Raw genomic sequence first — 18,320 nt, 5'->3', positions numbered from 1 at the left:
GGGCTGTTGTCTGTATCTCGCTGTTCCAACAGGATGAACGCCTCAGGACTTATCCACACCCGGGAGAAGAGTTTATCCCCAAAAAATCTAGAAAACACCCGACCAGATACGAGGTAAGACAGGAAGCAAAAAAGGATATGTGGAGCGAAGTTAAGATCAAGCAGAACCGGATAATCACAGAACAGATTGAGTTGAAGGGAAAAGAAAGAATTAAGTGAAAAGGAGAAATATTAAGGCTGAGGAATACAGAACAAAACAAAAGTGGGGGGCAGCTGCAGGGTGATAAAGGATGACAGGAAGAGAGATGGAGAGAGAAAATGAGAGGGTTCCAAGAGGTAAAGAGAGAATGCTATGAAAGACAGAGGTAAGGAGGAGCGAGGTAGGGAGATGAGCTGGAGACAACAGAGGAGGAAAGACTTCTCCAAGAGATTGCATGAAAGGGCATCGCCCGAAAAAAAAAAAGGCAGGATTGGACAAGTGATTGCGAGTGAAAGAGGGAGAAGAGGAACGGCAGAGGCTGAAAATGCCTCTAATGAGCTGTTTGAGGGAGATGGGAGACAGGCTCTCAGTAAATGAGCTCAAAGTATCACGCTGAGAAAGGGAAGAGATGCTCTCCTCCTCAGTCTGCCCTTCACCTTTTTCCCCCTGAGGGAAATCTAGCTTCCTTCACTGGTCGATCGCGCTTTTGTCTCCACCCGCGCCGATTGTGAGGGTTTTCACGCACACGCCAGGCATGGAGATGTCACTTAATAAGACATTTGTATCTGTGGTGACAGGTATAGACTCATTCAGAGTGCCTACATGCAGAGATTGACTGCGTGAGGCTTGGCGAGAGCTGCAGGACTTCCCTGTTGGCTACGGATCAATACTCAATATTTCACACACAGTCTCCGAGACACAGCGCTGCTATACCGCTGTCTGCATAATATTGTGTTTGTTTGTGTGTCTACATAGGCACGTACACAAGAGTGGGGTTGAATGCACTTTGCTTCCATGTCACAACACCTCGTCACCTTCTCTCTATTTAATCTCTTTTCTTCTCTTCTGCTTAGAATATCATGAAGCGCCTGATTAAGCGGTACGTGCTAAAGGCTCAAGTGGACAGAGAGAGCGATGAAGTCAACGAAGGTAAAAATTCCCTTTTCATTAAGGCCCACTCTCATTGTGTCATTATTTGCTCAGTGCATGTGAGATAAAGTCCATGAAATGAGGTCATTCTGTCTATCATAGTACTGAATGGGTGCATGTACTCACACGTGTCAACTATATCACAGTTTTGTGGCTTTGCAGACAAGTGCTTACTCTAATACGTCTGTGTTTGCTCAGGTTCACGTGTCCTGATCGTTGTGTTTGTGTGTGACTGCGTTGTAGGTGAGCTGAAGGAGATCAAGCAAGACATTTCCAGCCTCCGTTATGAGCTCCTGGAGGAGAAGTCCGATGCCGCCGGAGAGCTGGGTCTGCTCATCCAACAACTTGGCGACAAGTTTGGCAAGAACACCATGAGACACTGACAGGACTCGCAGGAAGGAGAGAGAAGGAAGGAGGGAGGAAGATGTGAAAGGCGGTGAAATCAGGAGGAGCCGGAGGCAGAGAGCAGGGCCAGGGAAGGTATTTTTAAGACCTTTACAGTGGAAGAGTGAGAAAAAAAAGGGAGATAGGAAGCAGGATGTTTATGAGAAAGAAAGAGAAGAAAATGGAGGAAGAGTGTGAGAGAAACAGACTGGGCAGAGAGTGACAATTTGATAACTTAATGCAAATGGCAAGGGTTTTGTATTATGCAATGACCAATTAGGGAGGAATGTGAAAAGAAAATAGCTGCGACTGCACGAAAGCAAGAGGTCGAAGGGTTAGAGGTGAAGTAAACTCAGTTGAAGGGGCTTTGTGTTGACAGTTGAATTCTAATAAAAGGCGACGTCTTCAGGGAGTCAGATGAATATTTAAAAATAAAAAAATGTCCACTGTTTTTCACACCAGAAAGGCTGGCTTTGCTTCTATGTCTTCACTTTGTCAAGACAAGCATAGTGGAGACCTGTGGAGATACTGTACTCTCCTTTATACACCAGGCTATCTAATTAATGCATTCCCATCCACAATGCACAACTTGATCAGGAGTCAGATGAATCAGGTAAAAGCGAGGAAACAGTGTAGGATTTATGCATTCATTTGAAGTCATTAAATCGCTTTCCAAAAATGCAGACAGTGACCTTTGTATGTCCACATAACACACAGTGTGCTGATAAGGCATTTAGTATTGAAGCTTCTTTCTCCAAGAGATCTTATGTATGTAGAAATTTACTTTGTAGAGTTCCAAATGGGCAAATGTACCGTTAATGTTACATTATGTATTTTACCTCACTCAGAATTAATTAAATACAATGTAGTAAATAAGCACATGCTGCCAGAAAGCAAGCACGTAAGGGTAATACATGAGTAGCAAAAATAGGATAAAAAAAAAAAAAAAGAGGAACATTTTCACAGGATACCTCTCCCACTTTGTTTAAAGTCGAGGTCACATGCATATTTGACCACATTAAAATCATAAAAGAAAAATGGTAAATAGGACTTAGAAAACTGTTGTGGGTGTTCTCCTTTTCATTATGCCTTTACAGTACAAAGTGTTTTCTAAAATAGCAGCCAAAAAGCAACATGACCTGGAGAAGTTGTGTTTACAGCTGTAAAATGCAGGAGGTCAGAGCTTATCATGAGCACAAGAAGGCAGAGACACTCCGTCTGATCGCTTTAGGGCATCCAGACGTTTGTGAGATGAGAAAATGTGGGAGATAAAGAGAAATTGAGTTCTGGAACAACAGTGCAAACATTTGGTTATAAAACACTGGGATTGTGCTGCAGAGGCAGTGTGGAGTCATTTTATGGTCTTGTTTTTAAACGACATAGCACTGCACTAGCTCACCGTTAGACTTCACCAGTGATTTAACTGACATGTAGGAAAAGGTTGAACTGTTGTTTTACCTAATATAAGTTAATTCTGCCCACTGAAATTGATATGAAATTGATATAACCCATTTTGTAAAGTGTAGAATTGTATCTACAACAACCAATACACAGATGTAGAGGGTGCTAAAGATTATGTTGACCTTTGGGATCAGCCATAGTATCTGTCCTTCATGTAACAGCCGCCTACTTTGGATTTTGACAGAAAATAACCACTGGCCCATTATTTAGACTGTGTCCAGTCCCTAAACCTGAACACAGTCAGGATCCAGCAACTTGGAGAGGTCTCACATTATTATGTTTCTAGTGACAATGGCCTGCCATTTCTTTTTTCCACTGCATCTGGCAAGCAGCAACATCCAACGTTTACACAGCACAGTTCTGCATATTTTGTTTTGATTTAAAAACTTCATAAATGAGACAGTTTTGGCATTTTACATGTAATCAAGAGATTGAATGGGTTCCTCTGATGATTTGGCTGAGGATTCACATAATTACAATAAATCAATCCTTTTCATCCCTTTTAAAACCCATTGGATGATATAAAAAAGAAAATATTATTGAGCTAAAACACAGCTTTCTTTTGTTTTTCTCATATTTACACATTAGAGGGCTGTCATTACATATGATTTGTGTTGGTGGGAAAAACAAATCAGACCTTTTTTCATCTTAAAATCATTAACCAGTACAGCAAAACTGTGAGATATCTATATTTTAATGCTTACATGTTGCTTTTAACATTAAAAGCCTAAGCTCACTAGTAGGTACAGTAACCCCCAGAACAACAAATTGAGTGATCATTTTTAATCAAAGGACTTTTAAAACACAATTGAAACAGTTGACTTTTTAGAGATATGAGGTTTTCAACCTATAGTGACAGTGATTTGATTCAGGTACACAAATGTTGTTCAGAGTCAAATTTTAATTTAAGTAAGTAGTGTGACTTGGGTCTTTATTTATTTTTAACTGTTTATGTCAGAGAGTGAAAGAGCAGCTAACTATTTTCAGTGTGCAGAACCAGGCTAGAAACGAACAGACTCAGAACATTTTATGATTCCCACCACTTTAAACACAAAAATACCTGAAATACTGTATTTTTCACTTGTACGCAAGAAATATTGATTAAAGCAAAATCTTGTACTGTATATTGTCATATTTTTGATCCTTGAATTAAAGAAAGAATGCTCTAAACTGGTTGTTTAATTATTGGATCATTCTGTATGTTTGTGCTCATGGGTGGAGTTTAATGACATTCAAAGAGTCTAAATATTCAGTGTTTGTCCCCATCAGTAGCCCTCAGCTGATGACAGGTTCCAAACGAGTGGTTGCAGCATTACTCTGCGACGGTATGCACACACACACACACACACACACACACAAACACGTATGCACATACACGTTCAGAACTAATGCTCTTGAAACAAATATTTGAGCAGTTGGGAGGACCCAAACTGCACCCAATGTACACTTAACACACATTCATCGTACACAGCACGGCACTCATACACTAACATACAAAGAGGACATCAAATTATATATATATAGTATCGCTGTTTTTAGAGTTGTCTTTTAAAAGCTGTTACAGGCATTTCTCAGTCCTCAATGTTTTCAGCCATTCATACCCAACACACACATCTCAACCTTAACAGTAACAGTTACATACCCAAAATGTACTTAAATGGATAAAACACCTAATATTGTTCATGCCAAAAAGTCTCATGCAAAGGTTTCCTACAAGGACACTGTCCCGGATAATGCAATGATCTAGAAACTTTAACAACAGGAAGCCTTACAAGATTTGTGTTAAAGTGTCACAATTTTTTTTTTTTACACAAACCAGCCTGTCTTAGTCAAGCATATTTGTATCAACCAATTTTACATATATTGTGGGATCTACGGGTCCAAAACAGCAACTGTACTTGTTGCAACGCTCTGCAACAAAATCCAAAGTTACAAAACAACTATGCAAAAAAATATAGAATGTTTAATCAAGGATGTGGAAAAGTGCAAACTCCACTTACTGGTGCCAAGAAATAACCGATTAGAAGCTATGGATCAGTAACCAAAACTAAAACTAGGTTAATGGGTTTTTACAAAAACTTAAAATAGGGCACTTAAATATAAACTTTATTTTGCACTCAACGCAACACATTTCTGGATCAGTCAGTGCTTGGCAGATAGACTAGGCTTTCAGGAACTCTGGTAAAACATAACAAAGACTGAAGTGCAGCCCCGTTCATCTGATGAGGAACTACTTCAGTTGTAATTCCTTAAACACAGTACATTCACTCAAGCAATACATGAGGTTGCTGCGTCCAGACTCAACAGTGGCATTAACTAAAGAGCCCTAAAAGCCAAAGAACCCCTCTGTGAATGGGAAATTGGTTTGCCTGTAAGTGTGTGTATGTGTGCAGCTGAGACGTTCACCCGTGTGTGTGTGTGTGTGTGTGTGTGTGTGTGTGTGTGTGTGTGTGTGTGTGTGTGTGTGTGTGTGTGTGTGTTAACCTGGACAACACACTTGTTGACCTGGCCAACACACTTGGCATGTCAGAGACATCCTGAGAGCTGCCCTCTGAAGCAGCACTGTAAACACTGCCTTCCAACATATGTCCAGATGTTTATCAGACCTCACTTACTCCACTCCCTCTGCATTGTTTCAGGCTGTCACTGAAAGACGTCCTTTTATTGTCTTTTCTGACATTCGGCATAAGACCAATGAACTCTGTAAAGTTCTCCATTTAAATTTACCTTACATGGTCATCTTTTAAGGTCTAGTTTTGGGGCATTTAGCGGTGAGGTTACAGGTTCCAACCAACTGAACCTTCTCCCGGGTGTCAGTGTGTAGGAGAACTACGGTGGCTGACGCGAAAGCATGAAAACCTGAAAATGCAAATGGTTCTGTCTAGAGTGAGTGTTACTGTTGTTCTTGATGGGCTCCTGTAGAAACATGGCGGCCAGCTCTGTGAAGAGGACCCGTTTTATATGAAGATATAAACAGTTTTTTTTCTTATTTTCAGGAGATTATACACGAAAGATAACAAACTTAGTAATATTACATTCCATTTTTTCCAATAGACCCCCATTAATGCTACGCACTGGCCTTTAAGACTATATATCACAAGGTTAGACTGGAATTTGAATTTCTTGACAAAGATATTTTTATTAAAACTGTTTTTTTTATTTGTGTCGCCTTTTTTAGTGTTAAACCCACAATTAACATATTCATACATTGATGGCCCCTCAGACAGTTGCAGGTAGGTATTAGGTTTGTAGATCTAATATGAATCTTTAAAGCTTGGACTTTTCTTCTCCTTTGTGAGTTTTGATGATGTAGTGATGGAAATCTTTTTTACCATCAGGTTAAGCGAGTCCTGCTTTCTCTTGATGCAGTGCTCGCTAATGAATGGCTGCTGTTCAAAACAAAGTTTTGGGTTTTGCGCTTAAGTTCCAATACTTTTTCAACAGCGACCAAGCACTTCATCAGAATTTCATGAGTCTCTAAACTTTTCCTTTGTATTCTCACGTACTGATTCAGGTTGTAAGGTTTGCTGTAAGGTATATTTTTTGTTTAAAAAGTTTCCAGGCACAGCTTTAAGGGAACACTCTATAATAACCACAATTACAAGCTTGGGTACACCTAGAAGAGCATCCCTTCTTTCCTCATCACATTATTGAGTCTGGTTTATAATCTTTGTCACATCCTCGCCTTCCGGTTCCTCCACTCTTCTCATAATTCCCGGCTGCACCATGTATGCAGGCCAGTAAAGCAGAAATGCCAAAACAGCATCGCAAAAGAAAGAAGGCTTAATTCAACCCGTGAAATGCTGTACGGCACATGTAAACAGCAGCCAAGACCCTCCATCTCCATAGCAACAAAGTCGGTCCGAGCGATGTGTTCACAGGAAATTTTATTATCTGATTTCCTTCAGTGCTCTCCTGCAGACTTCTGATATGAGTTTTGGCCTTAAGGGCATTACTCAATAAGAAGTGTGTGTGTGTGTGTGTGTGTGTGTGTGTGTGTGTGTGTGTGTGTGTGTGTGTGTGTGTGTGTGTGTGTGTGTGTGTGTGTGTGTGTGTGTGTGTGTGTGTGTGTGTGTGTGTGTGTGTGCGCGCGCGCGTGCACGTGTGTTGTACATGTGTTCGTGTTTTAAAATTTTATGGAAGTGTATCCGTTCCTTCTCGTTTGTGTATAACATGTGAGCAGCCTGTGTGTTTGTATAGAAAACACTGAAGTGTGTGTGTGTGTGTGTGTGTGTGTGTGTGTGTGTGTGTGTGTGTGTGTGTGTCTCTTAGACAAACACAGTATAACTGACATCAGTACTACGCAGTAATTTGTCCCAGAGGCCCAAGGCAAGGAGGTGTTAGCAGGCCTCCCTCCCTCTCTCCTCCTCTTCATCCTCCTCTTCATCCTCCCTCTCTCTCTCTCTCTCCTTCCCTCTCGTCTGCCCCATCTGTCTTTTTCTGTTTCTCCTGGGGGAGTAGTGAGCGATGTGACCTCCTGCCTCTGAGAGACAGGGATTCCAGGGATTTGGAGGAGAGATTAAACTCCAACTCTCCAACGCGCCTCCCGCCTACAGCCTGGGGGCCCCCCCTCAGGAGACAAATTTAACAGCAGGCACACATATAAAAAAATGTGCTTTGTTACTTGTATAAACATAAATAGCTGCTTACCCTTCCTTATATATTATTAGAAGCTTGAACACGTAGGCTCAAACACCCTCTGTGCCAGAAATCTGAACACATTACGCACTCACCGAGGCGATAATCCTCACATATGCAGCCACGCTCACACACCAGACTATCAATCATAAACACACACATTTAAACAGTGAATGCTAACTTGTTTGTACAGAAACAAATAAAAACTCTCAATCACATATTAATGGATGCATTAACACAAAAGCAGGATTAAACTCAAAAAGTATTTCTGTGGCACTTAACTCTCACAGAAGAGTATGTGTCACTTGTCTCTTTTGCACACACACACACACCCACACACACACACACACCCACACAGATATAGCTCCTATCCAAGGCATCAATCACGCCCTTGAGCCATCTCAGTCTCTCAACACAGTATATCATTAGAAGGAAGCTCTCTGGAGAGGACCTAATCAGGACAAACCTCTTAAACAAACTAAAGGACAATTGTAGAGCATACAGTTGCCACCATCTTAAAATCATAGCCATTCATCCATGAGAATACACCCTTTATCAAAGTCATACGAATATCATCCAACCTGCTCCAAACCATCTTTTACCTCGCTGACATAACAGCCTGTAAAGAAATCACAAATCCACAGTGCTGAGACATTGTTGAGCCCCTAACAATATCTAATTTCTGTAGCAGTCAGAGGGCTGATGGAGTAGAGAAGGAAGGGGCTATCGGGTGGGCTTTCAGAAGAAAAGACTCCTTGAGTGCTTGCTAATTTATCAAAGCCACAGCACACTGGTTCAAGATGGATGGAGGGATTGATATGACAACTCCCCGACAAGCCTTCCAGGTGGCTCAACTGGGCCTCGAGGCAGCGCTGAGGAATGAGAGAGGACGCAGCCATGAGTGAACTCATAATTGCAAGTGGAGCACATGAAACCACACGTACGCACAAGTTAAATGTATCGGGCGTGCATCTATCTCCAACCTAGGATGGTTTGATCGAAACCATCGCCGTCATCATCACTTTAATCACGATGAAAAAAAACCTCACCGTTTTCTGATTTGTAACTGTTTTGTACACGCCGTGTTTGAGGCTCAGAGCTTGAGAACTAAATGTTATGCATTTATGGGTTGTGGTGCTTTGCAGATTATTTCATAGAGCCTGATTATTAGGAAGCTGGATGGTTATTGTTGTACAAGGTAGTTTGATTCAGCATACAGTCTTTGACCTTCTGTTTAACCTTATCTAAGCACCAATTCTAATTATTTGAATTCCTTTGTGAATACGCTTCTCTGGTTTGGGCTAAATCTGTGGGTGAGGATGTATTTCCTTACTGGCATTCAGTTTTATTCTGCTTCTCAATTCTTCTACAAAGTATGAACCTTTTCAGAGGCAATCCAGTTCTTTTCCAATTTGCCACAACTGAGTTAGAGTCAAAAGGAAGCATGCGTCTGACACAAGGTAAATCTTCAGAGAACAATCTATTTTTAAACTTAAGCAAAAAATAAAAAAAGACAGGTCAGCAGGAGCCACAGTTTCTGTCTCAATCAGTCCGAAAAGTCAGCAGACTAAATAACTCAAACTAAGATAAATTGATATGGACATCATTAGTAGTGACGGTGCAGCATATCAAAACCTCACACAATGACCTTCACATAAGAGTACAACATTTCAAAATGTCTTACATCACAGCTTCATCATGTAAAAACGAAGAGGATTTCACAACGGAAGACAGTTGGATAAAGTGGGCATAAAAAATATCCATCTAAACTGTACATAATTCAAAGAATCTGACAGCATATACTTTTTCAGGGTATTTCTCACTATAACATCATCAGATTCTGCACCATAACAACCTTGTGTCACAGCATTCATCATCTTCATCATCCTTAGCATCATCTTCCATTAAGCAGCGTTTGGCTAAATGCAATCCTACGAACATCATTGTCATCCTCAGTGTTCCTATCACATCCGCCTTGGAATTTGTATAATGGTATCACTGACAGCAGTGAATAACGGATATGATATGCTGTACAGGAACTGCTCCAACATTTACTGGATCGCAAACACTCTCCCATTCACTCTCTGTAAGAGCCTCGTGTGAGCATGAAAGGAGAATGAGTGAGACATAGAGAGGAAGTTATGTTTATAACAACCCCTGCACTGCTGCTCGTCATATACAGCAACATTTCCCCTCAGTGTATTTATGTACCTACAACATAGTTTCCCTTTTATGGGCTAACCATAGCTGTTGCACCACCATTCATCTTCTGACTCACTTTGTCGTTCTATTCTTTGTTCTGCTCTGTGTTCTGTTGGCTTCATCTTCACCCCCTCTCACTCACCCACCCTCCCTCCCGCTCTCTGTTTGTTTCTCCGTCTTTTTTTAATCTGCTATTTGTTTCTGTCCTTCTCAGCAACTATTTTCTGCTCTGCCACTTTCTATTTGTCTCTGTCCTGTTGCTGTTTCCATCCATTTCCATTTCACATTTTATGTGTTTGTTTGGCTGTTCTTTGTTCTCACCCTAGTTTTGCCTGAATGACAGGTGGCCATGACCTTGTTGACCCTGGAGATCAGATGCTACAGAGTAATAAATTTCTTACTGTCTGATTTTTTTCCCCCTCCTCTTCTCATCCATGCTCAGGCGACAGACAGCAGAACTACGAGCAGGGAACACTGGTTTTGTAATTTCCCACTTGATCTTTTTAATGTTTCTCCTTACTCCCCCTCTCCTCCACTACACACCTCCTCCTGTCCTCCTGGGGCTTCTGGGGTGAGTCTCTGCTCTAATAAATGACTACTAGACCAGAAACCCTCCCCATACTCAAACAAGCTCCAATTTACCTGGGGCCCCCCTTCCCTTTCCTGCAAAGACCTCCTTCACTGATCCTGAACACAACATCCCTGAAATGATTAACATTTGAAATGCAGAGGGGAAAAAAAGGAAACAGAGAAGCTAGCTGAGGCACGGCTGCTCTCCTCCTCTCTTGTTGTTTGTTTACTGTCCTGAAGATCACACTCCGGTGGCCCGTACTGGCTGAGTCTGCTTTGTTTGCTATCGAGCTGAGAGGCAGTTGACCTGCATTTAGATCTGAGCCTACGCCACACAGTAAAATAAAAACGAGCATTTATTTATAGATGATGTTAATTAGACTTTGGAAGAAATCTTCTTTGTGACAACCTACTGTTTTTCTGCAGGTTTAGATCAACTCTGGCGTCAAAAAATATGATTAGAATGAATGTTAATGCCAAATTTACTGTATGTATAATTTAAAATGTGTAGGTTCTCTGTATGTGTGAGTTTGTGTGTGTGTGTGTGTGTGTGTGTGTGTGTGTGTGTGTGTGTGTGTGTGTGTGTGTGTGTGTGTGTGTGTGTGTGTGTGTGTGTGTGTGTGTGTGTGTGTTTCAGTGGTTGCATGACAGCTCCTGCTCATTTCGACTATCCATTTGTCATTTTTACTTCGAGAGAAAGCAAATGCCTCTCCTTTAATTCCTCCCTGAGATGATGAGCAACATTTGGTGTTCTGGCGAGATAATCAAGTGACTAATTGTAGAGCATCTGATTTTTGCCAAAGGGGGCGTTTGATGCACTGGCAGGGAGAAATCCTATTTTGCCTGTTGATTTTTCCTTTGGAGGGTTAAAGAGGAGATGGTTAGAAGAAAAATGAACACAATAACTGAGAAATGAGAGAGGGAGACATTTGTGTGCAACAATTTGTTGACGATTCATGTTAGAAGTCGGTGAGACAGAAAATGGAATTGTATTGACAAGAGAGATAAAGGAGTCCTAGCTGCTTGTTTAGCCATTAGTGATCATATTGTCTGCGTTGTGTGTGATGTGCGTGTGTGTGCTTTGAACCGATTGGGGCATGTGTTAGCTTTTGTAGGAGTGTATTGTGTCTGTTTAAGTGTTACTGCATATGTTCTCTCCCTTTCACTGTCTGTTTATGCTTATGTAAGTATGTGGCTGTGTGCTGTGTGTGTGTGTGTGTGTGTGTGTGTGTGTGTGTGTGTGTGTGTGTGTGTGTGTGTGTGTGTGTGTGTGTGTGTGTGTGTGTGTGTGTGTGTGAGATTGCTTGTGGTTTATGCATGTCAAATGTCTCCTGTGAGGCTGTTTGTGTGCGCACAAGCAGAAGTTTGCACATCAGTGGTCTCATAATCTGTCTCTCACTGGCTTTTGTGTGTTTTTGTCTAGAGAGTCTGTCTAGGAGTATCACTGTTATCAGATGCTACTGTGTGTGTTGGTGTGGGGTCTTTTTGCATGCGTCTCTCTTTGTAAGCAAGAGGTGATCTTGTTATAATTTATAAATATTCATCATTAATGATTATGGAGCTTTGGTAGCGTTGGTTTTTATGTGCCAGTCTGCCACTGAAGCCGTGAAAAGCAGAGATGGATAGACTCTATGGAGAGTATTTCTGGGTGGCAGTTGGACTCCTGCCAGTGCGGTGACTCCAGTGCACTGTGGAGCTCATGGTGAGGAAAGCATCGAAACAATATTACTCTTCCATGAAGCAAAGATCAAATAAACTCGGTATTTTCAAGAAATTTGGTCTCAATGGGATTAGCAACAATGGCTGAGGAACGCACTGCTGTGAGTGGAGAGCACCGTAGCTTTTGTTTGTGCTCTTTGCTTCAACCTCACTTGTCATGGTATATATGAGGTGACTGAAACTTTAATGTGTAAAACTGTGGCAGAAGGCTTTTAGGGAAGATTTTCAACACATTGATCCTTTTCCCTCCTAGAAATATTGAAGAATAAGAGTAATAAATGAACAACCATAAAGCAGATCCAAGCTTCAAAGTTGGCTCACAGTGGAGAGGAGTGTGTATCATTGTGTGTTTTATCAGTGTGTGCGTGTAAATGGGGGGAAAAAAGTGTCTGGTGTGTGTAGGCTACACATACATAATCCCTGTTGATTCGCAGGCCTGCCATTTGCTTTGGTTATGTCTCATCAGCGGGAACATTAAGCCTCGTTTAAGCTCTTCACGGTCTCTTTTTATTTTCATCCTGTAAAATTAATATTATCAATCTCAGAAAAATAAATCCACAACTTTTAGTTTTTCTACATTTTGAGCTCACAGTGCTTCATGGATGAGTTGTCTTTTTTCCTCCTTTCTTTATGGATTAAAAGGATTAAGTAACGGCAAGAGAAGGAAAAGGGGTGTAGAGAGGGAAGGAGGGAAGACTTGAAGAGAAGTGAGAGAAACGGACCACACAACAGAGACATGAGGGAATTAGAGAGTGAAAGATATCCAGTGGTGAGCAGAGTCTGTTGTGTTCCCATCTGTGTGCATGTACGACACAAACACGTAGAAGTTGAGAGGTCATTGTTTTGCGTGACATGATGCCTGACATTCGGTGGAGGCCCTTATTGACGTATAAAGTGATGGATAATTACAATTCACCATTCCTAATAAAAAATCCATTGTCATCGGGAACAGCTAATGAGCAAAGACTGAAAACTATCACAGTTAGTCACAGAGCAACGCATCAATTGACATATACTTCACGGTATATCTTAACCCTTTTCTATCCCTTTCATCCTTTTCCTTTTAACTAAACCACATCACATGATTGTGCAAACTGAGTTGGTTCTGTTAGCAACATCGCAGTGGAGTTTTTGCAAATCAAACACCACTCGAAGGCGCTCACACACATTTTGGCAAATGGGCCAGATTGCCTCTCTTCGTCTTTAGATTTGCCTTTGTGTGTGTGTGTGTGTGTGTGTGTGTGTGTGTGTGTGTGTGTGTGTGTGTGTGTGTGTGTGTGTGTGTGTGTGTGTGATGTAGATGATGATAGCAGCAAGCCCGTAGCAAAAAAACCCGAACGAGTGCGACTTCCAAAAAGCAATAATAAACAGAAATCTCCTTAGCCATCCCAATCGCTACCGTCCCTCCACATATGTAAACTAGGCTTCAGGCTGTATTTAGATTTCCCATGTGACATGCACATTCCACTGAACCCTGGTCCACTGTAATCCTCTTTAATGTTGAAACAAGCTGATGTGGGACCCCAGCACACCGCCAGCTTTTTTGTCTGTTATTTGTAGACTAGTGTCAAACTTTTTATTGTCTGTCTGTGTATTTGTGCATGTTGCATTAAAGTTTTAAAAGTTGGGGATGGTCTAACGTATGTTTAGCTGCAGTGTGTGTGTGTTTGTGTGTGTGTGTCCCTCTGCCCTTGCTCTCTATGCCTGCCAGCCATTCTATTGTGAGGGACCAGGTGCAGATGAATATGAAACAGGTCGGCAGAGCTTTTAGGATCAGGCCCTTTGTATGCATGCTCATGTCCCAAGAATCGTATGAGAGCAAACTAGCTTCCCATCTCCACCCTAAGCACCTTCTTTTTAGTGTCACCGATGTCAAATCAGTTTCACAGAGAGCACACACACACATCTGTTCTAAACAAACAGACAAGGTCATGTGAGATGCAGATGCAGAGCAGTTTTGATGCTCTTTAAATCTTTCCGAAAGGAAGTGGACTGCGGATGAGTCAGGACCTAAGACTCAGACAAAAGACCTCCTGGTAGATCTGTCCTCTGTAATGTAATCACCCCCTATGAGTTTTTACACACACTCACCAATCTCACACCCTTTCCTGATCTCACCCCAGTGTGAGACATTCCCCACACTGACCCAGAAATGGACTGTCTCAACTTTCTCTCATCACTTTGAAAATAATCTGAGGGGCACTGTGGACAGACAGACAGACAGACAGACAGACAGACAGACAGACAGATAGATAGATAGATAGATAGATAGATAGATAGATAGATAGATAGATAGATAGATAGATAGATAGATAGATAGATAGATAGATAGATAGGTATTGTGTTGTGTGACTACCTTAACACACCCCTGTCTGGTGACGTGCCTCCTTCCCTTCTCCTTATCTGCAATTGTCTCTCTCTTTACCTCTCTCTCTGCCCCCCCCCTCTTTCTCTCTCTATCTCTCTTCCCCTCTTTCTCTCGCTTTGTCATACTGCCATACAATAGGGGAGGAAGATGGGAAGCTGTTCCCGACCAAGTGAGCTGCTGCGTTTTGGGTTCCAGTAATCCCTCCTTCCGTTAAATCTTAGTCATTCTGGATCGATTATCCCATAAGGGCAGACCGTCGGCAGCATCAGTCCGACACGTATCGACCTTTAGCTGGATAAAAGAACGAGCGAAGGGGTTGGAAACGTGGGGGGTCCGGCGTGTCCTTTCCTCTGCGCCCTGAACGCACAAGCGAAGGAGATCGTGTCAAACTGCGCACCCAGACGCGCAAGATGCGCACCGGAGATCGGCCGCTGAACTTTAGCACCCCTGGCAGTCCCTAGTCATTTGGATATCGGTCCGGCAGTCGTGGCAGGCAGGATAGGTTTGGATTTAAACGCCAACAAGTGGAATTGGTAACGTGCTCCTTTCACCGGGACCCTGATCTGCGCTGACTCCTGGAGTTCTGTTTCAAAGGGGAGACGCTCAGTTATTATCCCACTCTGTCTGTCTGTCTGTCTGTCTGTCTGTCTGTGGGTCTGTCTGTCTGTCTGTCTGTCTGTGGGCGCAGATTGCATTTGAGGCTATAAACCCACCGCACCTCCACAGCGCCGGGGACGCTGAGGAATGCGCAGCCGGGGTTTAGTTTCTTCCAGCTCACCTGCGGAACTCTTCGCAGCGCAAACCAAAGTAAGTTATTCCCCTTACGAGGTCTTATGCTATTTTGTAGAATATATTGTTTATGGGCTGTATACTTTATATACCGAGACTCCAGCCTACTTTATGGCGTTTCCAAAAAAAAAAACCACCTTATAGTATCGCTATGACCTGATTTATACATACAGATAAGATAAAGATAAAGAGGTTTTTATTGTCATTGTAGTGATACAAGGAAATTCCGTTTGGTAGCCCTCAGCAAGCCAGCAGCAGCGAACAGCAAACACAATAACAACAATATACAGATAAGAGTACACAAAAGGAATGGAAACGTTACTATGTACAGCAGGTGAGTATTTCAAATTTCAAATTTGTGCAAAACAGATGATCAAATCAGTGTCACTGGGTGTTTAACAGTGACCTTGTCTTACATTAAGGTGTTCTGGGTACAATGGGATGACTGGATTTTTTTCATCCCACAGGAATCACCAATGAATCTTGTTGATCTGTGCATCAGAGACAGGACACACATCCAGGCTGAACAGAAGCGGGGTCAGCAGGCTACATAACCTTCTCCGTGTCTTTCTCATACTCCACCATGCTGAGGCAGATCCTCCTAAACTCCACCGACGCCCCAGACTTCCACCTGGTGCTCATGGCCCAGTCCTCCACGCACCCCCCCTCCTCCCTGAACGCCTCCCACGGCGGTTCGGTGAGCGTGGCCGCCCTTCTGAGACCCACCACGGGGCGAGGGGGAGGTGGGCTCCGGGAGGGCGAGCTCCACAAACCGGACCTGATCACCTACATAGTCATGTGCCTACTGCTCTTCCTGTTGGTGCTGCTTATTGTGTTCTTCATCAACTGCCAGCTCCGAAACTCTTTCTTCGCCTCCATGCCATACGACAGGTCGCTGAGAGAGGCCCGCACCTCCTACAAGTAGACAAGACCCCCCCCCCCCCCCCACCAGGACAAGTCTCCGTGACTGGGTCTTTGGTGGGACTGCTGTGGGGGGTTGAAGGAATGACTGGTCACCCCTGAACTGAAGCTGCACCTACTTGACCCCTGAAGTTGTTGCCTTTTGTAGTTCGTCTATGACACATTGGAAGGCTGAAATAAAACCTGATCAGTGAGGTCCTTAGAGTTACTTAGAGCAAATGTTGCCCAAATGTTCCACTTCAGGGCCCACAGCAGATGATTGGTGTATGGGCCTCTGCAGGTGGAACGATAACAGCAGACTATAACTCCTGGTGAAATTAGTGGCTCATATAGCCTATTTTCTGGTGATAAATGAATAAAATCTGAAACAATCCATCATCCCCTGCAACCAACTCGTGATCCCCGTAGTGCACTTTGGAAAGAAATTATGTATTCCTTTACAGTGTACTCTCAAGCTTGTGCTCATTTATCTGCTTACAAATGTGACCTAGTGCCTGCAATTGGGGTCCCAATTCGCAGTATTGCTCACTGGCCCAGACCAGATTCATCTTTTTTTTCTTCTTGGAAACGTGACATATGGTAACAGAAATAGTATACAGTAGATTGTATATACAATATTTTGTATGGCTGTAAATTAACTGTATTGTCTTGTGAAATGAACCAATCAACACACACGTCCACCCTTCTGTCTATGTAAAATGCTGATTCAATTACAGACTGTTTCTAAATCGTCACATAAAATATATTCAAATGTACTTTGAGTTGCAGCCTCTTTGTCTATCCACTTGCTTATTGTTATTATTGCCGATGCTGAAGAAGAAGATGCTGTAGCTGCTGATGTGAAGGGGCCAACTGTTAATCATTTAATACGTCCGCAGAGGCGTTCTCGCAAGTGTCGTAGCTGCTAGCCTTACCGTGCACTTTCACTTTTAATTAACCTCTCCCCCACAATTCATAGCGCCAATACACCAGAGAATGAAGACCTGAGGGTGAAGTTTATGACAGGACCTGTGCGATAAACTAAACTGTTGTCGGTTTAAGTGCCACCGGTGATGAGCAAATCCTCTCCAATCTTGTTGTTGGTAACATTTCTCCCATACCAAGACAGATAGATGAGCCTATCTCTGTAATCCTGTGCATGTGTGTGTGTGTGTGGTGGTTTGTGCGCACAGATTTGAGTACGTCTGAGAGGTAAGAGACATTGCATTTTAGGTGTTGGACATATAAACACAGTGCCTATTGTTGTCTCTGGTGCGTATTCACAATCTTTTTTCTGAATCAGAGGATCATTGCAGGCGAGGGACAGAAGACTACATCTGCCTGGAGTGTTGAATTCATAATCACCGACCAACTACTTTTTTTTGGAAGACATTCCGCTTAGAATTGTGTGGATTTAGTCAGCAGATTCACAACAATACGTCCCTTTTTGATTAAATCAGCTGCCTTGTATGTTATAATCTTCTTCCTGCACAACTCCACCTGCCATCCAGTGCAGATCGCATCTGTTAATGTGAAGAAATCATTTTAGGGAACAAAAACATCACAATTGCTTCCTATTGGTACATTAACTTTGCCTGACATGCTGTATGAACTGGTGGCACCCTAAGTCTGATCATTTGTTTGGACAGTGTGAGGACAGTATGCAATGGAAAAGTGCCCATGTCACACATTTTGAAACTTCACATTTACAATATATATAGAAAAAACCTGCTGAAAAAACGAACCGAAAAGAAGCAGCACCAATATAAGTTCCACAAGGAAAGGGGGTATTTTTAATAACCTAGATAATAATCATTGTAACGCTTGCACAAGTAAGATCTCGCTTAGCTACATTAACCGACTCCCTTTCCAAATATGTGAGATAAGATTAATTGCCTGAGTAATATTCTTCAAGCTGCACTCTTGAGTCTCACCTGGAGTGATTTAGTGCTGAACTGTAAAACTAATTTGCCATTTCCAGAATTAACTATAGGTTAAACTTCAGTGCATACAGATGGGATTCAGAGGTTACTGTTGAACTCGAACATCTGGGATATAAGTTGTTAACTTGATAACTACCTGTAGTACCTACCTGCAGTTGTACTTGCGGTATTGTTTCAGATAAACTGGCCTTTGCTGTCTCCTGGTGGAGGGTTATTCT

The 18,320-nt window shown here is 42.4% G+C and overlaps 2 protein-coding genes across 2 annotated transcripts in view; both read left to right on the top strand.

Annotated features, from left to right (window-relative positions):
* The window catches only part of LOC129089992 (short transient receptor potential channel 7-like), a 48,460-nt gene extending 46,074 nt beyond the window's left edge, over positions 1 to 2,386 (top strand). Inside the window, exons 10-12 of the mRNA XM_054597447.1 lie at positions 33 to 113; positions 1,053 to 1,128; positions 1,372 to 2,386. Of these exons, the coding sequence (XP_054453422.1) occupies positions 33 to 113; positions 1,053 to 1,128; positions 1,372 to 1,511 (297 nt within the window). The 3' untranslated portion in view covers positions 1,512 to 2,386. The remainder of the gene's footprint in view (positions 1 to 32; positions 114 to 1,052; positions 1,129 to 1,371) is intronic.
* Positions 2,387 to 15,548: 13,162 nt separating this feature from the next.
* On the top strand, positions 15,549 to 16,840 carry LOC129090510 (small integral membrane protein 32-like). The gene is made up of 2 exons (XM_054598159.1): positions 15,549 to 15,593; positions 15,727 to 16,840. Exon 2 carries the CDS (start codon positions 15,843 to 15,845, stop codon positions 16,182 to 16,184), a length of 342 nt encoding a protein of 113 aa, XP_054454134.1. The 5' UTR covers positions 15,549 to 15,593; positions 15,727 to 15,842; the 3' UTR covers positions 16,185 to 16,840.
* Positions 16,841 to 18,320: the final 1,480 nt, after the last annotated feature.

This window comes from Anoplopoma fimbria, chromosome 4 (genome assembly GCF_027596085.1).
Source record: "Anoplopoma fimbria isolate UVic2021 breed Golden Eagle Sablefish chromosome 4, Afim_UVic_2022, whole genome shotgun sequence".
In the NCBI taxonomy this organism is placed as follows: domain Eukaryota; kingdom Metazoa; phylum Chordata; class Actinopteri; order Perciformes; family Anoplopomatidae; genus Anoplopoma; species Anoplopoma fimbria.
Note: the sequence above shows the minus strand (reverse complement) of the source record. Positions and strands in the feature narration are given on the sequence as shown.

Coding starts and splice junctions, on each gene's coding strand:
- LOC129090510 (XM_054598159.1), top strand. CDS start 15,843: ATGCTGAGGCAGATCCTCCTAAACTCCACCGACGCCCCAGACTTCCAC.